The following is a 23,251-nucleotide window of genomic DNA, read 5'->3' on the forward strand; positions in this document are numbered from 1 at the left end:
GTCACGTGCTCAGCCGCCATATCAGCTCGGCTGGCTGCTGTGGCCGGGAGGGGGTGTGCTAGTGACGCTACTCTGGGCGAGGTTTTCATTCTGGGGGAAGGGTCTGTGGAGTTTGTGGGGAGGTGGAGGAGATGGCGGCTTCGGCGTGGGAAGATGGCGCCCGCGGCCAAAAGCAAGGGCGGCGGGGCTGCGAGCACTATGACAGAGGATGTCTCCTGAAGGTGACTTCAATGGGCTCTTCCTTTACAGGCTTCCGCCGGGCCGGGCGGGGGCGGAGTGGGCAAGGCGGTTAGGTTTGGGCTTAAGTTAGAGGCTAAGCCGTTTGTCAGGGTACCTTCTCCATCTCGAATTGGGTTCCTGCCGTGGAGAACGTTTTGGCAAGGCCACCACAGGCCCCACCTTTTCTCCTGTTTAACACTTTGTAAGCAAAGCTCTCTGCTTGGGAAGGGTCTGGGCGTGCACATCAGTCACTTCATCAATGGGTTTATTTAAGTCTTTTGCTACTATAAGTAGACTGAGGCAGCCCCGGGCCTGAGCTGGCTTTTCGCCAGGGTGACTTCCAGGTGTGTGGTGAAATAATGGAAGAGGGATAAGTAAGTGGAGAATCGGAATACGAATTCAGCTCCTGTAGTAACTTTTACAGCTTGCCAGCTTCATTTTAGAGTCAGTGGATATGCCTAAGCCTGCCAAGAAAATGTTTCTGTGAAATAGAAAGACAGCCGTGTAATTGCCATTAAATAGATTATGTGTAGGAAAGTGCCCACTATGCATATGTTATTTTTGTTGTTTACTTTGAGGAAAATTGCTAGTCAATCTAGAACTTTTAAAATTGGCACCCATTCAATTAAAGTTGCCTGATTTTTGTTGTTGCTGCTGCAAAAAGCAGTTTAAAGATTTTACTTAGAAAGTTTGAGCTTTGGCGTCCCACAGCCCTGCCCCCAAATCTAGCTCTGACCCTTGATAGATCCGTGCTTTTGAGCAAGTGCTCCATTTGTAAAATAGAGGTGATAGAAGTTCCTGTTTCATTAAAAAAAAAAAAAAAAGTATGAGGCTTGAAAGGACAATTTAGAGCCTTCTTGTAGGCCAGGCTTGGTGAACATTCCTTCAGTGCACTGGGTGAAGCTCTTTCAAAGTTAGTTGTTCACCAAGTGTTGTGTAAGCAAATCGAATGCTATCCTTCTGATTCCATTTCCACGGATATGTACTGTTACTCTTTGTAACTTGATGACTAGAACTGAATTCAGCATGTTGGCCCTTTCCCCCAAGAAACCACATAAATATGTCTGTGTTTCATAGCGCTGAGATGCTTGACCCTGAGTATCAAATACTTTTTTGCCTTCCCCCTCCTTCTTCCTTAAATACCAGAAGCCAAGTGAAGAATTTTGAGGAGGAAGTAATCAACTAAATCAAATGCTGCTGTTTGAGTAAGATAAGAACTGAAAATTGACTTTGAAATTTGGTGAGGAGGTCACTTGTGATCTTGACAAGAGAAGTTTCAGTGGAGAGATTGGGACAGAGCCTGATTGGAGTGGATTTGAGAGAATGAGAATAGTGAAACTGGAAATAGCCTTCATAGACAATTCTTGGAGTTATGTTGTGAAAGAGAGCAAAAAAAAAGAGTCTGTGGTTGCTGAGCGATGTGGGATCATGAGATTTTTTTCCCTTTAAAATGGGAGGTATTGCAGCATGTTTGCATATTGGAAATGACCCAGTGAAGTGAAAACATTTTACTTATTTATTTGTCAGAGAGAGAGTGTGAGTGCACAAGCAGCGGGAGCTGCAGGCAGAGGGAGAAGCAGGCTCCCTGCTCAGCAAGGAGCCGGATGTGGGGCTTGATCCCAGGACTCTGGGATCATGACCTGAGCTGAAGGCAGATGCTTAACTGACTGAGCCACCCAGGCATCCCATGAAATGATAACATTTTTTATAATGCAGGAGGGAAAGGAAAAACTGCAGGAGCATTTACTGCTCTTGAATAATCAAAGATGGGATCCAGTGCACAAGTGGGGCAGTTGGCCTTAGAGAAAAACATAACAGAAGGGAAGACCAAGTATTAGGTACATTTGCAAGTAGGTTGATAGAGTTTGTGAGAAAATGTTTTATTTGATTATTTCTATTTTTTTTTTAAATTTTATTTATTTGACAGACAGTGAGAGAAGGAACACAAGCAGGGGGAGTGGGAGAGGGAGAAGCAGGCTCCCTGCTCCCGCTGAGCAGGGAGCCTGATGTGGGGCTCGATCCTAGGACCCAGGGATCTTGATCTGAGCCGAAGGCAGACGCTTAATGACTGAGCCACGCAGGCGCCCCTCTTTGATTATTTCTATTTTAATAATCAAGATTATGAGCGGAGTGTAAGGGTGGAGGAAAAGGTTTAAAGGTTTAAAGAGAGAATATGTGAAGTAATGTGAAATAATCATCTAGATTTTAGGTCCTAGACTGTAGAAGAGTGAGGGAATCGACTAGGGAAATGAATAAAAACCCACTTTTTATTAGTAATCATGACTTAGAAGTGAGAACAGTGTGTTTTTCTTCAGCTATATCTGGATATTCCTTATATAGGAGAAAATTGGATTTAACCAGATTTGGGGTTTTGGTTAGGAGAGTATGTAGAGGGAGAGAGAAGGAAGGAACTAGAGTATGTGCAAGGGAAACATTGAAGTGAGTTGGAAAGAGGAGGTAGTGGTTAGAGAATTTCATGCTTGAAATTATGATATAAACAGGATTCAGTTCTTGTTTTAGAGCAGTGGTTCTCAAAATGTGGTGAATGGACCCCCTTGGTGATTCCTGAGGCCCTTTCGGGGGATCCTTGGAGTCAAAACTACTTTCTGATACTAAGATGTTGTCTTTTTCAGTGTGTGCAAAAGCAGTTATTAAAACTGCTGGCATCTGACCTGTACTACACCTATAGTTTTTTTAAAAAAAAGTCTCACTTAAGAATGTCATTGATAAAATTAAAGCAATAAAATACTAATTTTATAAAATCTCAACTCTTGAATACGTGTCTTTTTACATGTTTGATGAAATGGGATGTTTTCGTCAAGCACTTTTGCATACTAAAATTAAACGGTCATTGTGAGGAAAGTTCTTATGCAGTTGGATTGTGAACTGAACTAGTTTCTCGTATAACAGTTTTTACTTGAAATCTGATTATTCAGACTTGTGTATTTGGTGGACACTTTCTTGAAAAGTGAACTGTTGAAAAGAAACTGTCATTACAAGGAAAACAATCGACAGTGGTAAATTCAAGCTTTCACATAAAAATTAGAATTTTGAGGGGCGCCTGAGTGGCTCAGTCATTAAGCGTCTGCCTTAGGCTCAGGTCATGAACTCGGTCCTGGGATCGAGCCCCACATCGGGCTCCCTGCTCGACAGGAGGCCTGCTTCTCCCTCTCCCACTCCCCTCTGCTTGTGTTCCCTCTCGCTGTGTCTCTCTCTGTCAAATAAATAAAATCTTTAAAAAAAAAATTAGAATTTTGAAACACTTATATAAGCCTCTGTGAGCTTAAAAGGGTCCCAGTACCTAAAGACTTTGCTGATGAGATCGGTAGTGATGTTAACAAATAGGATTTTTTTATATTGCTTGTAAAATGTGTGAACATTTGGAAGAGGTATAGAACTCAGTGAACTGGTATTTTCCAAATGACTAATGTGTGGGTAAAAGATTGATTCAAAGTACAAGATAGAGCAATGGATTTTGATGTAACAGAGGGAGAAAAGTTCACCGATACAATTTCAGAGCCCATGTTACAACTAGAGTTGTTGAGTTTTGGTGTAGTATCAGAGAAGAGTATCCATAATTCTCTGTAAAGTCTATTAAAATACTCCTCCTTTTTCCAACTATATATTTGTGGGAGTACAGAGTTTCTTCATATACTTCAACTAAACTGATTGAATACAGAATTTGAAGCAGAAATGAGAATCCAGCTATTTTGGGGGAAACTAGTTATTTTTCATTAAAATATGTCATTTACGTTAACATGTAATGGGTTCGTTACTGTTATTTTTAAAAGAAGTAATATTTTTAAAAACTTACAGTTTTATTTTATAGTATGGTGTCAGTAGAGATAATTCACATAATCAAAAGCTCTTTGAGATCCTCAACAATTTTTAAGAGTGTAAAGGGGTCCTGAGACCAAAACATTTGAGAACTACTGTTCTGTGGTATGACTGTGAGAATATGTGGCTGAGGAGGGTTGGAGGACAAGACCATTGGAAGAAAGAAAGTCAAGGAATTGAGAGTTCAGAGTTCAGAGTATCCATCATGATGGATGTGCAGATCACTAAGATTTAGGACAAGAGTAGTATTGGGAGAGAAAGGGTACCAGTTGAGCATTAAAATCTTTAAGGAATGAGCTGTGTTGTAGTAAATCATCAGAAATTTTCAAAAATGAGTGGATCTGGAAGGTCACAGTATACTGGAAAGTACTGGGTTAACTTACTGGCTTGGAAACTTCTTGATGTACTAGGTAGGATAAGGCTAAGTTACTAAGGGTAACAGAAAAGCCAACAGTAATGTGGGTTAAAGAATTAAGAGTTTATTTTTTCCCACCTAACAATTTCAAGGTGAATTACCCAGTTTGGTGATGAGGCTGACCCACATGATCACTCCAGGGACAAGTTTTTCCCATTGTATTATTTTGCCATGTTTTAGGGAATTCAGTCATCAGCTGGGTTGCTGCCATGTCCAGGTTTCGTCTGATGGAAAGGGGAAAGGGAGCGTGGAGGAGGAGGCATGCCCAGTTTCTTAATACTCAGGCCCAGGAGTGGCACTGATTTCTTCCGAACTTAGTCACAATTGAGGTAATTTTGGTAAGAACTTAGTCATTTGGCCACAGCTGAAATCAAAGAAGGCTGGGAACTGTAGTATAGCTGGGCAATCATGTGTCCAGGAAGGAGAGAAAAGATTTTGGTAGTCTGCCACTCTTCAAAACAAAGACTATCTCTTCTTACACTTATTGTATCCTCTAAAATATCAAGGATATAGTTGATGATTAATAATTACAAGTGAATTAAAATATAATCTTTATTATAGTTAATGTTTAAGTGTTGAAGTAGGTAAATGAATTTATCTGGAAATGTCTCAGAAGAAGTTGCCTGCCTGCCATTTAGGCTGAGGATGAGTTTAGGGTGTTGTGGGATTAGTTCTTCTGTCTGAGGATGTCCATTTTTCATAATTCTTTAGTCTTTAAGGACTAGATTATGTTTAGCTTGATAAAGACATAGATATTGTGGGGGAATAATTAAAATATGCTAAGAAACAGTGAAAAGTTATGTTTAGGATCAGTTTACAAACTCATCCATTGGTTGTATTCTTTGACTTTGTTCCAGAAGGAGGAGGAAGAAAATTTTTTTTTGCATTGTAAACTTGTAAACTTGTTTTTCTCTTCTTATACCTCTTTTTCCCCCTGGGCATTAGGCACCTTGCTGTGACAAACTTTATACTTGTCGGTTGTGTCATGATAACAATGAAGATCATCAGCTAGATCGCTTTAAAGTAAAGGAAGTGCAGTGCATAAACTGTGAAAAAATTCAACACGTAAGATTTTATCACATTTCTATTTTCTTTTTAAAAAATGTTAAGGTGGTTTACAAAATTTAATCGAGTATTGCAAGTAAGACTTCTTTAACTCTAAGCAATATCTTTGATTTAAATGTTTAAAACCTTGTAAAAATCTGCATATATTGTAACATAAATTGTGGATATTCAAATAATAATACAAAATGTTTTGGTAAATTTAATCTAATTTTTAATTACATGTGTCTGTTTTAGGCCCAACAGACTTGCGAAGAATGTAGCACATTGTTTGGGGAATATTATTGCAGTATATGCCATCTCTTTGACAAAGACAAGAAGCAGTATCATTGTGAAAACTGTGGAATTTGTAGGTACTGTATGTAAAATGTTCTTTTCTAATTACTTTTAATTTACCTGGGCAATAATAGTTTTTAAAATCAACTTTGTTGGGATATAATTTGTATCTAATAAAATGCATTCATTTTAAGTGTCCAGTTTAGTGTGACGAATATATATAACTGTGTTACTACCAACCTGATCAAGATAAACATTTCCGTTACTCTAAAAAAAATTTTCATGCCTCTTTTGTAGTAATAATTTAATTAGCCCATCAGTTATTGTGTAGCTATTTAAAATTCTAACGTTTGGATATAAAATATGCTTTTGAAGTGTTTTGTTGGCAACTGAAGTGGAAAATTAAGGTGGACTTTTCTTTTTTAAAAATTAGTTTTTAAAAAAAATTCTCAAAGTATAGGCTGATTTTGTAAAAATTGGAAAAAGAAAGAATAAAAATAACCTACAGTCCAGTCTCTCACTGATAAGCTGTTCTCGACATGCCATATATAGGAATTTTTTTTTTCTAAAAATTCTGAAGTAATATATATTCAAAAGCACATATGTAACATGTTATAAAGTATACTAATACAATAAGTCATTCAGTTCAAGAAATAGAATGTTACCAATACTGTTGAAGCTCCAAGTGTTCCACGTTAGTCATTTCTCCTCTTTCCCATTGGAGATAACCAGTCTTGAATATTTTAAATCACTTTCTAGCTTTTCTGTAATTTGTTTTTAAGGAAGGATAACAAACATTCCAAAAGATGCAGAAATCATAAAGTATCTTATGAATTTACTTAGGAAAACATTCTTTTAATCACCACCCAGATCAAAGAGTGGAATGTTTATATCAATGTAGTAGCCTCTCTTATGCCCCCTTCAAGTCAATACACTAGTCCAAAGGTAACCACTCTCCTGAGCTTTTGTAAATGGGATCATATAGTATATGCTTTTTTGTGTTTTTCTATATTTTGTGTTTTTATATATTTTAAGGCAATATCATTAGGTGTTTACATAGAATTGTTCTATATTCCTTTATGACTGACCCATTTATCATTATAAAATGTCTCTTTTTATCTTTAGCAATATTTCCTGTCTTAAGAGCTACTATATCTAGATCAGCTTTCATTTGATTAGTTTTTGCATGTGTATCTATCCCTTTTTTTATTCCAAACATTCTGTATACTTATATTTAAGGCATTTATCTTGTAAGTAGAATATAGTTGATTTTTTTTAATGGAGTTTGATGAAAACTCTTGTCTTTTAATTAGCATATTTAGTCTACTTATTAATATAATTGTATAAATATACATATATAACTCTACAGTGTACAATTTTCCAACTCAATCTACAATTTTAGTATTTTCTTTTCCCTTAGTATTTGTCTATTTGTCCTTTTTTCTCCTTGCTTGCCTTCTTTTGGATTAATCAGCAATTTTTCTATTTTGTTTTTATTCTCTATAAACTTGTTAGAGATACATTCTATTATTCTCTTAGCAGTTATCTTGGAAATTATAACATACATCCTTGGTTTACTGAAGTAATGTATTTATTATTTCTGGGCAGTGCAAGAACCTTATCTAAGAGGATTTACATGCAATTGTTGTCATGTTTTTTAATCTGTATATTTTAAACTCTACAGACATTGTTTTGAACAGCCAATATTCTCTTAGATTTACCTACATATTTACCATTTCTGTTCCTCTTGCCTTTCTGCATTTCCTTTGTCTTCAGGATTATTTTCCTTCAGTTTCAAGAATTCTTTCCATTAAGAAGATGGCAGGAGGGGAAGAATGAAGGGGGGGAAATCGGAGGGGGAGATGAACCATGAGAGACGATGGACTCTGAAAAACAAACTGAGGGTTCTAGAGGGGAGGAGAGTGGGGGGTTGGGTTAGCCTGGTGATGGGTATTAAAGAGGGCATGTTCTGCATGGAGCACTAGATGTTATGCACAAACAATGAATCATGGAACACTACATCAAAAACTAATGATGTATGGTGATTAACATAACATAATTAAAGAATTATTTTCATTATTTTAGTGAGGCTCTGCTGGTGACAAATTCTGTCAGTTTTTTGGTCTCTTTTGAAAATGTCTTTATTTGCCTTCATTTTTAAGATTTTTATCTTTTTTTAGGTATAGAAATACTTTTAGCATTTTAAAGATACTCTGGTGCCATGGTTTCTGTTTTAGAGTCACCTAACAGGATTATTACTGCTTCTTTGAAGATATTCTGTCTTTTATCCCTCTCTCGATGTTTTCAAGTCATTGGTTTTTAGCAGTTTTTCCATGATGTGTACAGGTTTGTGAAATACTTATCCAGCTTGCAGTTTGTAGAATTTCTTGAATCCGTGGCTTGATGTTTTCTGTCAGTTTTGAAATATTCTTGGCCAATATCTCTTCAGACAGTATTTCTGCCCCTGGCTTTTGCCTCTTCTGAGACTTTAGGTATAGACCTTTTCACTGTGTCCCATATGTCTCTTAAGTTTTTTTTTTTCTGTATTTATCTTCCCCCCCACCCCTTCATGCTTAAATTGCATAGTTCCTACTGATTTATCTTCCAGGTCTCTCGTACTGTGTTGAATCTTCTATTTAATCTATTGAGTTTTTCATTTTAGGTTTTTTTTTTTTTTTCTTCTTAAAATTATAGAGTTTACATTTAATCCTCCCCCACTCTCTGTACCTTCCATTTTTTAGGTGAAATTCTTCACCTTTTTTTTTTTTTCCTTCAACATATTAATCACTGGTAATTTAAAGGCAGTGTCTGAGAAATCCACTATCTTCATTATCTGTGGGTCAGTTCTGATTTCTATATATTTTTTCCTTTGGTGTTTGGTTCTTTAGTCTTGCCTTTTGGCATGCTTCGTATTTTTTTTTAGTTGGTTGTTGGACAAAATTGTATAAGCTCTGGATGCTAATTTTTTCCAAAGAGATTTTCTTTTGGCAGGCAGTTAATTAGAGACAGATCCCATTGATCCAATTAAAGATTGAGATGATTAGAGGCCAAGTTTCATTTATTAAGTCCTCTTCTATTTTGTTTTCCCTAACACTCAGGCTCCTAGTACATGGTTCCTCAGGGGGCTTGACTTAAAGCCAGGGGTGTTTACCAGGGCATCTCTTGTGGTGGGACCTGGCCTTCAGTTTTTTGCCTTCCTAGCAGAGAAATTGCCAGAGGGTTTACTTGGTTTCCTATCCTCTTACCTACTGCTTACTGCTTAGCTTCTTATAGAATAGTGTAGGGACTGCAAGTTCCCTAAGGAGGAAGAAGCAGGGAATGTTGGCTTTGCCTCAGGGTATTTCCCTTCTCTCTAGGGTATTGACCCTTTAAGCCCTTAGTTGTTCTTTACTGCTATTAAGTAGCTTGTTTGTTTTTTTTTGAATCTAGCCTCTGTAGTTGTCAGTGGGAGCTTTGATCCTATACAAGCTACTTTATCTTTGTGGAGTGGAAGTTTACAATACATGTTTAGGTTTGCTTATTTTTAAACTCATGTTCTATATATTTGTCTATTTTTTTTTAACAGAACTTCGTTTCTAGGGTTCATCCTATTTGATTCATGAGCTCCAATTCATTTTCACTTTGTACTGAGTTATTTTTTATGTCAGATCTGCACACAGTTTTTAATTACCACTATTATAACAAAGGAATCAATACATTTTATGTTTAATTTATTGACTTTCAAGTTGTTGAGACTGCAGAATAGACATTTCATCTTACCCTGTATATATTAAGCTTCATGAAATTAAGATGTTTTCAAATTTTTAAATTCCTCTACCTGGTAAATATTAAGCTTCGTGAGATCAAGGTATTTTCAGACTTTAAATTTGTATACCTGGGAGTGCCATGTATACAGTAGGTACTTAGTAATGTGTAGGTTGTGTATCTTTAGCACAATGTTTTTGGTGTTATGATTTCTGTCTGTATATGAAGAAAATTTGTCATCAACATTTAACATCTATTTTTAAATCCTTTTACAAATAACAATATTTTTTATTTATATAATTTATATATTTATTGTGAATGACAGAAGAATAAAGGCAGTGAAAAACAACTTCATTAGAAATTTTAATAAGAATTTAAATGTTGCAAATCTAAATTTTGATTCCACATTTTTCTAGTTCTAAAGGGATATGTACGACATTTGACAATATCCTTTGAATGTCTGGCACATGTCCATCTTGTTAATAACTGATTCCAGGTTTTAGATACAATTCTAGTAGGTTCTAGCTTGTAATTAATTTACAGTCCTGTAAATTTATTCAGTTCCTGCACTCATACCATCAAAATATAATATTGATTCCAGATCTCAAATACATCACTAATAGATTCTGGCTTATCATTACTTCTGTCTATGCATTGTCAAATTCAATGTTTTTGAAACCTTTGAGAGCTCGTAATTGTATTTAAAGGTGACTTTTTAGTTTCAATATAACAAAATATTTTTTATTTTTAGATTTATAAACACCTTATTTAGGATGGTCAATCCTGTAAATTTTTTCAATTTTTACATCATCTGTTTTCTTCAAGATACTTTTTTTTTTTTTTTAAGATTTTTATTTATTTGAGAGAGTGAGCAAGAGAGAGAGCACAAGTGGGAGGAGGGGCAAAGGGAGAGGGAGAAGCAGATTCCTTGCTGAGCTGGGAGCCTGATGAGGGGCTTGATCGCAGGACCCCGGTACCATGACCTGAGCTGAAGGCAGGCGCTTAATGGACTGAGCCACCCACATGCCCCTCTTCCACATAGTTTATACACATACTTCCCTTTCAACATTTCTCCATTTAGGAGCCATACCAAGTAAATTTTGGTGTGTAAACATCATAGAAGATGGAAGAATGCTGTTAGATCCTTTGAGCAAAATGGGATGGTCTGGTTTCATGTAATAAAATACTGTGAATTGAAGTCCCTCCTATTAAATAACTAGGTGAGGAATCCATTTTTTTTTTTCCTTAGAAATACATTGTTCAGGGGCACCTGGGTGGCTCAGTTGGTTGAACATCCAACTCTTGATTTTGGCTCAGGTCATGATCTCAGGGTCAGGAGATCGAGTCCTGCGTCAGGCTCCATGCTTAGCGGGAGTCTGCTGGTTATTCTCTCTCTCCCTCTTCCTCTGCACCTCCCCCCACACTCGCTTGCTCTCTCGCTCTCTCTCAAATAAAAATAAGTAAATCTTAAAAAAAATACATTGTTCATTCATTTTCTTGTGGGGCCATTCATCTAGGGTATGTGTTATAGACATGATTATGATCACTTCAGGTAGGTATTTTAGGTAGCATTATGTCTATTGTCATTGTTCAAAAATCTTTGGAATGTCTTTTTACAGTTCTTCAGAGTGTCTATGGCACACTGAAAATTCACTCCCCTTGGGGATTTTCAGAGGTATTCATTTTTATTTTTTTAAAACTTGCTAAGAGATGTTGGGAGTAGGGGTGCCTGGGTGGCTCATTTGGTTAAGCATCCACCTCTTTTTTTTTTTTTTTTTTTTAAGATTTTATTTATTTGACAGCGAGGGAGCACAAGCAGGGGGAGCAGTAGAGGGAGAGGGAGAAGCAGGCTCCCTGCCAAGCAGGGAGCCCGATGTGGGGCTCGATTTCAGGACCCTGGGATCATGACCTGAGCCGAAGGCAGACGCTCAACCATCTGAGCCACCCAGGCACCCCAGGCATCCACCTCTTGATTTCAGCTCAGGGCTGTGAGATCAAGCCTTGAGTCAGTCTCCATGCTGGGTGTGGAGCTGTCTTAAGATTCTCTTTCTCCCTCTGCCACTCTCCAGTTCCCCCTCCCACTCCAAAAAAGAAAAAGACATTGGGAGCAAAATCTTTCATTAAATAAGATTGGCAAATACTGTGTTTAGTCAGAAGTGACATGGCCAGGGGCACCTGGGTGGCTCAGTCGGTTAAGCCGCTGCCTTTGGCTCAGGGCATGATCCTGGGGTCTTGGGATCGAGCCCCACATCCGGCTTCCTGCTCAGCAGAGAGCCTGCTTCTCCCTTTCCCTCTGCCTGCCACTCTGCCTACTTGTGTTCTCTCTCTCTGTCAAATAAAATCTTAAAAAAAAAAAAAAAAGAAATGACATGGCCATCAGATAATGACAATTTTTTTAAACAATAAAAATATCAAAAGAGTTAAAGTTAAAAAATGTTTTTGCAATAGCAGTGTTGTTGGAAACTACCCTGTCATGATGACATTTAAAAAAATCATTTGAATGCATGAATTATTATATTTTTGCTAAAATATCAGTCTTCTTATTTTGTAGTTGAATCTTCTTTGATACTCTTTTACAGTGAGTCCTTTTTTGGATATTAAAGACAGGTTTTTTGTCTTAACTATATTATGAAATATAGTTAGTTATTGCTAGTTATTGCTTTTAGTCCATTAAACATCTGCAAGGTAAAGGTGATCAGATTTCTCCTACTGGTGCTTGGTACTTAAAACACCTCTAAGCTTGACTCTGGTCTCTGGGCTTGAAAATTGTTATCTTTAGGCAATAATCACTATAAGGAAGTCAGTGCTTCTTAACAGAGTTTAGTAATATGTTATTCCTGATTTTATATTTTAAAATAGCTCCATGATAGTTAGATAATCTTTTGACTATGATAGTAAGTCTCTCCAAGTGTGATGTGCCCTAAAGATAGGGTTTCAGTTTTTCTTTAATTAGAGGCAGACAGTGTTCAGGCAGACACTGAATTTTTTGGCAGTGGGTGCATACATCCTTCCTGAAATGTACTGGAATGAGCTTTTTTCTTTTTTTTTTAAATGGGGAAATATAATTTCTTATTGTTATAAAATAAGCACCAGGATACTTATGAGAGTATGATATGGCAGATGTGGTTTTGGTGTTCTGATTTCTGATCTTAAGAAATGTTTCAGCCCTTTGTATAATTCCATTTTTAGATTATCCCAAGGAAGTTGAGATATGTACCAAGAATTATGTGTAGAATATATCGTGTTATGTCTTGTACCGATATAACAAAAATATAATAATGAAAAATGAGAACCAGCCTGTATCTTGGAAAATTGTTAAATTTACAAACCCATATTAAAAGTAAGTTCTTAAATAATATTTAGGGATTGAGAGAATGATTGGTACAAAATGTCTGTCAGGATATCATACATACCAAAATAGTAGCAGTAGTTACCAATGAGTGGTGGGATCATGATTAAATTTGGTATTTGTTGGTATATTTGTTGGTTCATGTTCTTCTGGGTTTTACACTTTTTTTTTTTTTTTAAGGTCTTATTTGAGAGAGAGAGAGAGAGAGCAGGCATGCCGCACGAGTGGTGGGAAGGGAGAAGCAGACGCTTCTCTGAGCAGGGAGCCCCATGTGGGGCTTGATCCCAGGATTCTGGGATCATCGCCTGAGCTGAAGGCAGACACTTAACTGAGTCACCCTGGTGCCCTGGTTTTACACATTTTAAATAATGAATGAGTATTACTTTTAAAATTGAAAAAGTTATATAAATTTGTAACTACAGTGGGGAAATAAAACATCTGATAAAATGATACTTTAAGGAAGTGTGTGTTTTCACATTTCTGCAGGTTATTAAATAAGCATCAGACAAATCTTTGTTATGTATTGAGCACGACTGGATAGAAGGCATGATTCTGGTTCTTAAATTTATATTCTGTTTGTGAAAGAATAGGCTTAAAAAGCAGTCATTACTATAGTGTTTGTCAGATTATACGGATTAGAGTGGTCTTAATTTTAGGAAAGTTTGAGTAAAGTTTTAACAGAGATAGGCCAAGGCTGAATAGATCAGAATGGTCCCGGGTGTAAATAAATAACCAAGCCTGAGAGAAGGCAGTAAAAGAACGGAGTGAGGGACAGTGGAGGTGGAGGTAGAGACTGGAATTGAGGATGGAAGTAAAGAGGATGTATTATATAGAGTAGTGAATTTTAAATTGAAGCGAATCTAGTGAGTCCTGCCACCATTAAAAAAATACTAAAAAATAGATAAATACATGGTAAGGATAAGTATTGTTATGTGGAACTTTTATTAGCATTTTGAGTATGTGTATATATGTGTGAGAGGGGAAGGGAGAACTGGGTTAGGATGTAAAAGGATTTACTGTGCGTTGGGGTGAAGTTTGAGAGCTGCAGAGCCTGCCAGATCACCTCTAACTGTGACTTCCAAGTACTGATGCCAAATTGACTGATTTGTTTAAACAGCATCTCCTGGTAATGAATTGTTCTAGCTTTTGTATGTTAGAAACATCTTTATTTTGCTTTCATTTTTGAAAGATATTTTGTTGGATACAGAATTCTAAGCTGACAGTTTTTTCTTTCAATACTTTAAAGATGTTCCTCTACTGTATTCTGTACAATATATTATGCATTGTTTGCAGTAAGGAGTCTGGTGTCATCCTTATCTTTGTTCCTCTGTACAGGCCTTTTTTTTTTTTCTGGCTGCTTTTAAGATTTTATCTTTGGTTTTGAGCAGTTTGATTATGATGTTCCATGATAGGGTTTTTTTCATATTGCTTGTGTTTAGGGTTTGTTGAGCTTTCCTTTTTAAGGGCATGACACAAAATTTTCACTATCTTTTTTGTTCACAACTTCCAGAGAAGTTGCAAATAGTCTTTATTCAGGACACCCTTGTGCCTAGCTAAGTGTTTTGTTGTGGTGAAAGAAAGGAATAATAAAAATTTGGGAACAACTAGCTATCTTGTCTTTATTATGCATAATACATTTGAAATGGATGAAAGAAAAATATAAAAATTAAAAATCATAAGTATTAGAGGTATACATATATTTATAACCTATAGGTTTCAAAAGTCTTTCCTAAACAAGAGGCAGAAGCATAAGCCATAAAAGAAAATATCAGTGGCTTTTAGTACATAGGAATTAAAATGGCTGTATGACAAAATATATAAATCAAGAAAGATGTGACATACCAGGATATGGTAAATATACAAATGAAAAAGATTAATATTCAGGATATATAAACAGTTGTTTTAAAATGGTAAAAGATACCCTAGAATGAACAGAGCATACATGAACAATCCACAGTAGAAATCCATATAGTTCATAAACATTAAAATATATTTCCTGTCTCATAACCTGAGAAATGCAAATTAAAATGACGCCTTTTATTTGTCTATCATCTAGGTAACCAGTGTTCACTACGGTGTGGGGAACATAGGTGTTGTCACACATTGTTAGCGGGAGCATAATTTAGTATTGTCTTTTTGGAGGTCAGTTTGTCAGTATCAAAACCAGTGATGTGTAATACCCTCTGATCCCATAGTTTCAGTTTTAGGCATCTTATAAAAATTATCAACAGATGGGCTAAGTGATGTCTGTATAAGCATATTGACTGATTGATTTTATTTTTATTTGTCAGAGAGAGAGAGTGCGCACAAGCAGGGGCAGAGGGAGAGGGAGAAGCAGGCTCCCCACTGAGCAGGGAGCCTGATGCAGGACTCAGTCCCAGGACCCTGGGATCATGACCTGAGCTGAAGGCAGACGCTTAACTGACTGAACCACCCAGGCATCCCTGTATAAGCATATTTTTTTATATCATTGTATTAACTCAAGGTAGTAAATTATATATGGGAATACTTTTAAAAATTATGATCTGTCCATACCATGTAATATTATGTAATTATGAAGAAGAATGAAGTGGTTCTATATAGACAGAATAATCTTCAGGATATGTTGTTCAGTGAAAAAAAGTCACAGAACAGGATATATAGAAAGAATCCATTTATGTAAAAAATAAAACCCAAAGGGTGTGTGTGTGTGTATATGTGTTGTGTATATACTTTTATAGAAAAAACGTGGATAGATACCATTCTGTTCATAGTGCTTACATTTGGGGAGTGGATATTGGGGAGGTGGGGGTTTACCCCATGTTAGTCATTGTGATTTGAACTAACTTTACAGTGAAACTAAACTTAACATAAAAATGAGTAAATTGCCATTGTAGTAAAAATGAACCTAATTTTTTGGCTTTCACATATATTTTTAGGATTGGTCCAAAGGAAGACTTTTTCCATTGTTTGAAATGTAACTTATGCCTAGCTATGAATCTCCAAGGAAAGCACAAGGTATATAATTAATTTTGCATAATTTAAGAAGTATTAATACTGTGTTTGAAAACCAGCTTAAATCCTAATATGTTTGGAAGCATGCTAATTTTCAGATATTACCAAGTACAACTATGTTGCTTTTTATTTTTGAGCATTATTAAGTAGGTGTTCTAAGACCTATGCCTCAGAATATCTGATCTACAATTCTTTTTCTTCTGTATAGTGTATATGAACACTTTTTTTTTTTTTTTTAAGATTTAAAGAGCACACAAGCAGGGGGAGGGGTAAAAGGAGGCGGAGAATTTCAAGTAGACTCTATGCTGAGCACAGGGCTTGACATGGGGCTCGATGTGGGGCTTGATGCCAGGACCCTGAGATCATGACCTGAGCCGAAATCACGAGTTGGCTGCTTAACTGACTGAGCCACCCAGGTGCCCCATAGGGTCTAAGAATCCTTATATCAGTTATTAGCATAATGTTGACAACTTCTAAGTAGGTTTATGGATTCATCTCATTGGTACTGGTTTTAAGAATAACTAAAAATGAGGGGTGCCTGGGTGGCTCAGTCAGTTAAGCATCTGCCTTTGGCTCAGGTCATGATCCCAGGATCCTGGGATCGAGCCCCGCATGGGGCTCCTTGCTCATTGGGGAGCCTGCTTCTCCCTCTCCTGCCACTCCCCCTGCTTGTGCTTTCTCGCTCTCTGTCAAATAAATAAATAAGAAGTCATAAAAAAAAAGAATAACTAAAATAGCATAATAAAGAAGCAATAGCAATGTAACAGCACTTCAAGAAAATTCAGAAAATATTTTTATATTTCCTTTCATAGTTAGAAATATTTTAAATTTTGGATCTATTAATTATAACATGATACCAGGCCCTTTAAAATTATTTTTCATTATTTAGAAAAAATCTAAAAAACATCAGAGATTAGAGAGAGTAATGAGGATTTTTTTCAGTTAAATTTTTTATTTTAATTTGATACAGGTAACATTAATGAGGATTTTTAAATAGATGCTGGCCTAAAATAGTCAAGTGTTAAGAGAAATTGAATAATGAGCATTTGGGATATGGTGACAAGGTAGAAGGGAAAAAGAATGGGGCTGAGTAAAGATGACTCTTAAGGTTTTTAGCCCTTGCTTTAAGTAATTGATTAATGGACAGTGAATTTGCTGGAATTAAAAGATTGAGTTTGGTTTTATAGGCTTGAGTTTGGAGGGTGATAGCTGTGTGGTCTTTCAAAAACTATATGCACATTTTCTCTTACGGTATCTTTGTCAGTTATTTTTTTATTGTCTGTATTTTAGTAAATGGTCCTATCATATACTCAGGTGCTCACTTAAAAAACCTGGGCATCATTTATGGCTTGGTGCTTCCCCTTACCTTCCCGCATTTAATCACCCTGTCTTACCAAGTTAAGAGCTCTGGCACTGGAGGCAGCCTATTGGAGCTCAAATGCAGTTCCACTGCATTTGAAGTTACTGAGCTTTTCTAGGCCTCAAATACCTCATCTGTAAAATGGGGTAATAATTGTACCTGCATTTATAGTTGTGGGACCTGATTGAGCTAATGCAGGTAATGTACTTAATATATGGCATGTAGTAAACTTCAGTAACATGAACCGTTATCATTGTCGATATCCTTAAGTAGCTTTGGAACAAAACACATACAAGCTGAAAAGATTCCAAACGTTATTACCTCTGCATCTTTGGTAAATCTCGATTCACTGATTTTCCTTACTTGTAAAATGCAGATAATTTCTTGAGTAATTTCATTGTTTCAAGTAATGTGCAAAGCCTGAAATAGTTGTGTGAGTTAACTGTTCAGTTCCTATCTGACATATAAGAGACATGTGTTAATGTTAATTATTATCTTTCGTAAGTTAGCATCATTGTTTTCGTTATCACTGGTTTTTATTAATATGTACTGTCATTTCCATCTAGTTAAGCTTTTAGTAACTTGAGTTTCTCTTTTAAACAGTGTATTGAAAATGTTTCCCGGCAGAATTGTCCAATATGTTTGGAGGTAAGCTTAAAATGTTATTTGCTTTGGAAATATTCCCTCTCTCTCTCTTTTTTTTTTTTTTAGTTACAATCCATTTATTCTCCAGAAAACCTGAGGACATCTAAAGAGAGAGAACTAATATTTTCTTAGCAAAAGTCATGTTGAAATTGCAATAAAGGGGTGCCTGGCTGGCTCAGTCTGTGGAGATGCAAGTCTTGATATCAGGGTCGTGAGTTTAAGCCCCATGTTGGGCGTGGAGGCTACTTAAAATATTAAAATAAATTCGGGAGTAGCAAATTTGTGAGGCGTTACTAACTTTAAAACATTCCATCTTTTGAGATTAAATTTTTTAAAAATTTAAATTCAATTAATTAACATATAATGTATTATTTGTTTCAGGGGTACAGGTCTGTGATTCATCTTATATAATACCCAGTGCTCATTACATCACATACCCTCTCCAATGTCCATCACCCAGTTACCCCGTCCCTCCACCCTTCTCCCCTCCAGTTTGTTTCCTGTGATTGAAGAGTCTCTTATGGTTTGTCTCCCTCTCTGGTTTCGTCTTGTTTCATTTTTTCTTCTCTTCCCCTATGATCCTCTGCCTTGTTTCTCAAATTCCACATATCTGTGAGATCATATGATAATTGTCTTTCTCTGATTGATTATTTCACTTAGCATAATACCCTCTAGTTCCATCCACATCGTTGCAAATGGCAAGATTTCATTTTTTTGGAAATATTCCCTCTTGAATTTAAAGTACTTGGATATTTATATTGTCTTCATGCAAACACTAACATTTATTTCCTTTATAGGACATTCACACATCCCGTGTTGTTGCTCATGTCTTGCCATGTGGACATCTTTTACATAGGTAAAGTAATTCTTTTTTCCTCAGAAGTGTTTGAAAATAGTGGAGATGCTTTTTGCTTTACTAAAATAGTGTCATATATTTTTTTCAGAACGTGTTATGAAGAAATGTTGAAAGAGTGAGTGTTTGATGGGATTTTTAGAAGTTATAATTGTAAGATGTCTGATTTTTTTTTTTTTTTTTTTTTTTGGTGTGGGGTGTGGAAGTGGGCTAACATTGCTGATACATCTTACTGGCATGGCAGATATTTATCTTGAGATGGGTAGGGTGAATGAATAGTGTTAAATTGGGCAGAGCGTCTTGTGGATATAGGACTGCATCTTTGTCCCCATGCTTATATTATGCCTAATTTCATCCCACAACTCACAAGAGCTACCTCTTCTTTTCTGGCTGTGCTTACCAGGGGTGCAGGCTCTGCCAAAGGCAATCCATAGCACTGTAAAAATGCTGAGGCATGTTGCTCAAAATTCTGTTAAAGCATTATATTGGCCCGGATAATCATCTGCAAAGAAAGCTGGTAACAAGATTATCTAAAGCAGAGACTTTATTGTGGGGGAAGGATGTTAAAATGAAATGAAAATAGGAGATAAGAGACTGTGTAAATGTATTTTGGTCCTGCAAATTCGTAAGTAGAACTTTTAATTTAAGAGCCAGATAGAAGGGAATTCTTCAGAATTTTTAGAAAGAAAATGATACAATCTGAATTGCCTGAATATATTAAGAAATTGAGGTTATTTAGCTAAAAAAAGGAGCTGAACAGGTGTTTTTTTTTTAATTAATTTTATTTTATTATGTTAGTCACCATATATTACGTCATTAGTTTTTGATGTAGTGTTCCATGATGAACAGGTTTTTAAAATATATTAAATATAGGGGTGCCTGGCTCACTCAGTTGGAAGAACATATGACTCTTGGCCTTGGGTTGTGAGTTTGAGCCGCATGTTGGGTGTGAGATTACTTAAAATAAAAAACTTCATATAAGGGGTGCCTGGGTGGCTCAGTCGTTAAGCATCTGCCTTCAGCTCAGGTCATGATCCCAGGGTCCTGGGATCAAGTCCCACATTGGGCTCCTGGCTTGCCGGAAAGCCTGCTTCTCCTTCTCCCACTTCCCCTGCTTGTGTTCCTGCTCTTGCTATCTCTCTCTGTCAAATAAATAAATAAAATCTTTAAAAAAAAACTTCATATAAAAAATATATTAAATAAATTCTACGAAGAATGCGAATTCCTTCCCACTTTAGAGAACTGAGGAAAAAGAAGAAGGTGTAAAAAATACCATAGGTTACAGGATTTAATTAGAAACTATAGTGTAAAAGTTCCCAGGTTTGTAACAGGTCATCTTGAAATACAGAATAATGCTCTGTTTTGGATGGTTTATGTACCAGTTAGCATGCATCATCTTGTATACCTGAGTTGATCCACTCCTTGTTTAATGTTTGGAAAATAACCTTTCTATCTCTTCTAGAGGCTACAGGTGTCCATTATGTATGCACTCTGCTTTAGATATGACTCGGTACTGGAGACAGCTGGATGATGAGGTAGCACAGACTCCTATGCCATCAGAGTATCAGAACATGACTGTGGATGTGAGTATAATTCGTGCTTAGAACTTTTTAGGTTCCTGGTTGATGTTCTTGTTTATTTTTGCCTTTTTGCTCAAATCTGTCTAAAAAATACTGCTTTGGCATAGACACCAATGTGATGATTAATGGAAAGGACCAAAAATTGATTTTAGTTACTTTGAATTCAGGACCAGACCAAAAAAATACTAAGAATACCTTTATGCAATTCTTCCCAACACTAGATGGCAGGCAAAAACTTTATTCTGAATTATTTACACCTTTCTCGTCAGAGCCAGTCAGTAATGGAACTGAGTGGAGGTGAATTACTGGTCTGATGTTTTATTTTAATTATGTTTTATTTGTAATTATTTTAAATTTTATTTCAGGCATACATATTTGTTGATTTGATGATTAAAAAAACATTTGTTTTTTTAATGTTCATTACCCTTTTTATTCATGTGGATAATTGAATTGCTAGTAAGGTCAATGAAGGATCACTTTTAGAATACTAATTGATAATTATGTGATGTTTTACTATAGGCTTCAGTGTGCTATGTTCCGTGTAGATAATTTTTTCAAATAACAGCTTTATTGAGATAAAATTTATATGCCATGTAACTTGTCTATTTAAAGTGTACAGTTTAGTGCTATTTAGTATATTCTTGGAGTTGTGCAGACATCACCACCATCAGTTTTAGGATATTTTTATTGGCCCCAAAAGAAATCCCATACGCATTAGCAGCCATTCCCCAATCCCCTAGCTCTAGGCAATCACTAATCTTTCTACATTCAGATTGTATTTTTAATTTTCCAGATTATAATTTTGAGCAAATTTGGAAGTTTTCTATTTATTATGGGTATGACTTCTAAAGCTAATGCTTTTCTCACATAGTAATGCATTGATTTATTTTCAGGTTAACCCCTTTTTTATTTTTCGGGATCTCAGTACTAGAAGAGATTAATTCCCAAGTGACATCTAATTGTCATTTTGGGGATATGCCAAAAGGTTCTTTTTATTAAATTAGGAAATACTTTTTTGGACTTTGATTCATTCCTGAGGCATTAAGAACTTAGTATATTAAACTTAAAGAATGAGCAAAAATATTAAAATTATGTAAAGATTTGTTTTATTAACTAAGATAATTTGCAGGTGTCAAGGAAAAATAAATCATGTATGTTATTTTGAATTCTAAGTATAGGTGTCAATCAGATTATGCCTATGTTAGATTTTGTGCTCAGTACTATTTATACTATTTGGGAACAGTCTTAAAATAAGACTTCTTGACTCAAATCTACACTTTCATCTTCTAAATTCAAAGTTACCTTAATAGTCTCTGAGAGTTTTCAGAAAACAAATAAAAGGCATTTCTATTTAGGGAAATGTTTAGACTTAGCTATATGTGTTTCAGTTCTTCGGTATGATTTTTGAGGAATTGTTTTGAGCAGACAATGCCATTTTCCATCTATAAGGTTTAATATACTTAATTTGAATTCATCTCTTCACTTTTCAGATTCTCTGCAATGATTGCAATGGGCGATCTACAGTCCAGTTCCATATATTAGGCATGAAATGTAATATTTGTGAATCCTACAATACTGCTCAAGCTGGAGGATGTAGAATTTCACTAGATCAGCAATGACCAGTGTATACTACACTGGAAAACAGCATTTTCTGATCTAGAAAAAGGCTATCTTTAGTATTCTGTTGTCATAATGTGTCCGAAACTATGCATTAGAGTTGATGTGTTTTGTACTAGTGTCACAACATAAAATCATATTACATGTACTTAAGGATTCAGGGTCTCTTTATAGAATTATCATAGCTTTATATTGGACGAAAGCCACTGTGCTTGTGTTTTGATTGGAAATTCCTTTAGTGTCAGTTGTTTGGAAGCCAATGATGTTTGCCACTGAAATTCACATCCATAGAAGTATATTATACTTCCTTGGGACTTTGCTTTAAGTGACACTATGCACGAAGAGTTCATTTCTAAAGTTCTTGATAGAACTGCACTTATTTCTCAGTATTATTCTTGACTTTTTAAGGGCTGTGCTATAATGAGAATATGTTCTGTCTTACTGTTGAAATCTTACTGCGCATACTTTAGAATTTTCTAAGACAGTCCTTTGGATCCTGTAAATGTGAATTTTGATGTAATAACTGTTAATAAAATTATATTGAAACAGTGTTTTATGGGAAGTTTTTTTCAGGGTTATCTATTTTTGGCTCAACTTGGGCAATATAGTCATATGTATTTCTCTATAAATACGAATAAGCATGCATGTATATGTGTGCATATATATTTCTATAGAAAACCTCTTTTTTTTTTTCTTTTGAAGTATTCTTCCGTTAGTGTAGTTGGGGAAAAAAAAAAATAGAACTCTTCCAAGCCTTAAGAAAAACAACACTGAAAATAATTTTGGTTTGGTTTCCCAAAGTTATTTCTTCAAGGAATAATTCATTCATTCGGTCAGCAAGTATTTAGTGAGCAACTACTATGTGCTGGGTAAGGTTCTAGATGGCTATGGAGACAACAGTGAACAATATAGACAAAAGTCCCTGCCCTCATGGTGTTGCCTCATTCCTCATTTGCCTCATGACTAGCCTTTTCCTTGCCTTTTTTATGCATGAAGTGGTTGTCTTTGGTGTAAATGGGTGGATTCTTTCTTTCCGAAGTGCTTGAGAGTAGGTATGGATGAGTGAAAGGGGCATGGAATATTCCTGGTAAGATCTCTGATTTTATAATACTTTTTTGGGCTCATGTAATGGAATTAAATATACCTCTTAATTCAGGAACAAAATACACAAAAATGCTTTGATGATCGTACAGCTTTTACAGTAGTATTCCAGTCTCCAACTTAGCCTGTTTTATAAAGAGCTTTAGGTTAGGAAGTAAAATGTGTACATATCAGTTGATGGGTATTTATTGAACACCAG

At 35.9% G+C, this 23,251-nt stretch overlaps 1 protein-coding gene across 1 annotated transcript; it reads left to right on the forward strand.

The window, feature by feature from the left end:
• Positions 1-6: 6 nt before the first annotated feature.
• On the forward strand, positions 7-22,502 carry RCHY1 (ring finger and CHY zinc finger domain containing 1). Its single transcript, XM_035004796.1, has 9 exons — positions 7-221; positions 5,417-5,536; positions 5,771-5,886; positions 15,821-15,899; positions 17,860-17,904; positions 18,699-18,757; positions 18,846-18,872; positions 20,217-20,337; positions 21,825-22,502. Exons 1-9 carry the CDS (start codon positions 132-134, stop codon positions 21,951-21,953), a joined length of 786 nt encoding a protein of 261 aa, XP_034860687.1. The 5' UTR covers positions 7-131; the 3' UTR covers positions 21,954-22,502.
• Positions 22,503-23,251: the final 749 nt, after the last annotated feature.

The sequence above is a fragment of the Mirounga leonina genome, unplaced genomic scaffold (genome assembly GCF_011800145.1).
Source record: "Mirounga leonina isolate KUSES-001 unplaced genomic scaffold, KU_Mleo_1.0 Mir_129, whole genome shotgun sequence".
NCBI lineage: Eukaryota > Metazoa > Chordata > Mammalia > Carnivora > Phocidae > Mirounga > Mirounga leonina.

Coding starts and splice junctions, on each gene's coding strand:
- RCHY1 (XM_035004796.1), top strand. CDS start 132: ATGGCGGCTTCGGCGTGGGAAGATGGCGCCCGCGGCCAAAAGCAAGGG. Junction 18,758..18,845: donor TGTGGACATCTTTTACATAG/GTAAAGTAATTC, acceptor TATTTTTTTCAG/AACGTGTTATGAAGAAATGT. Junction 18,873..20,216: donor TATGAAGAAATGTTGAAAGA/GTGAGTGTTTGA, acceptor TATCTCTTCTAG/AGGCTACAGGTGTCCATTAT.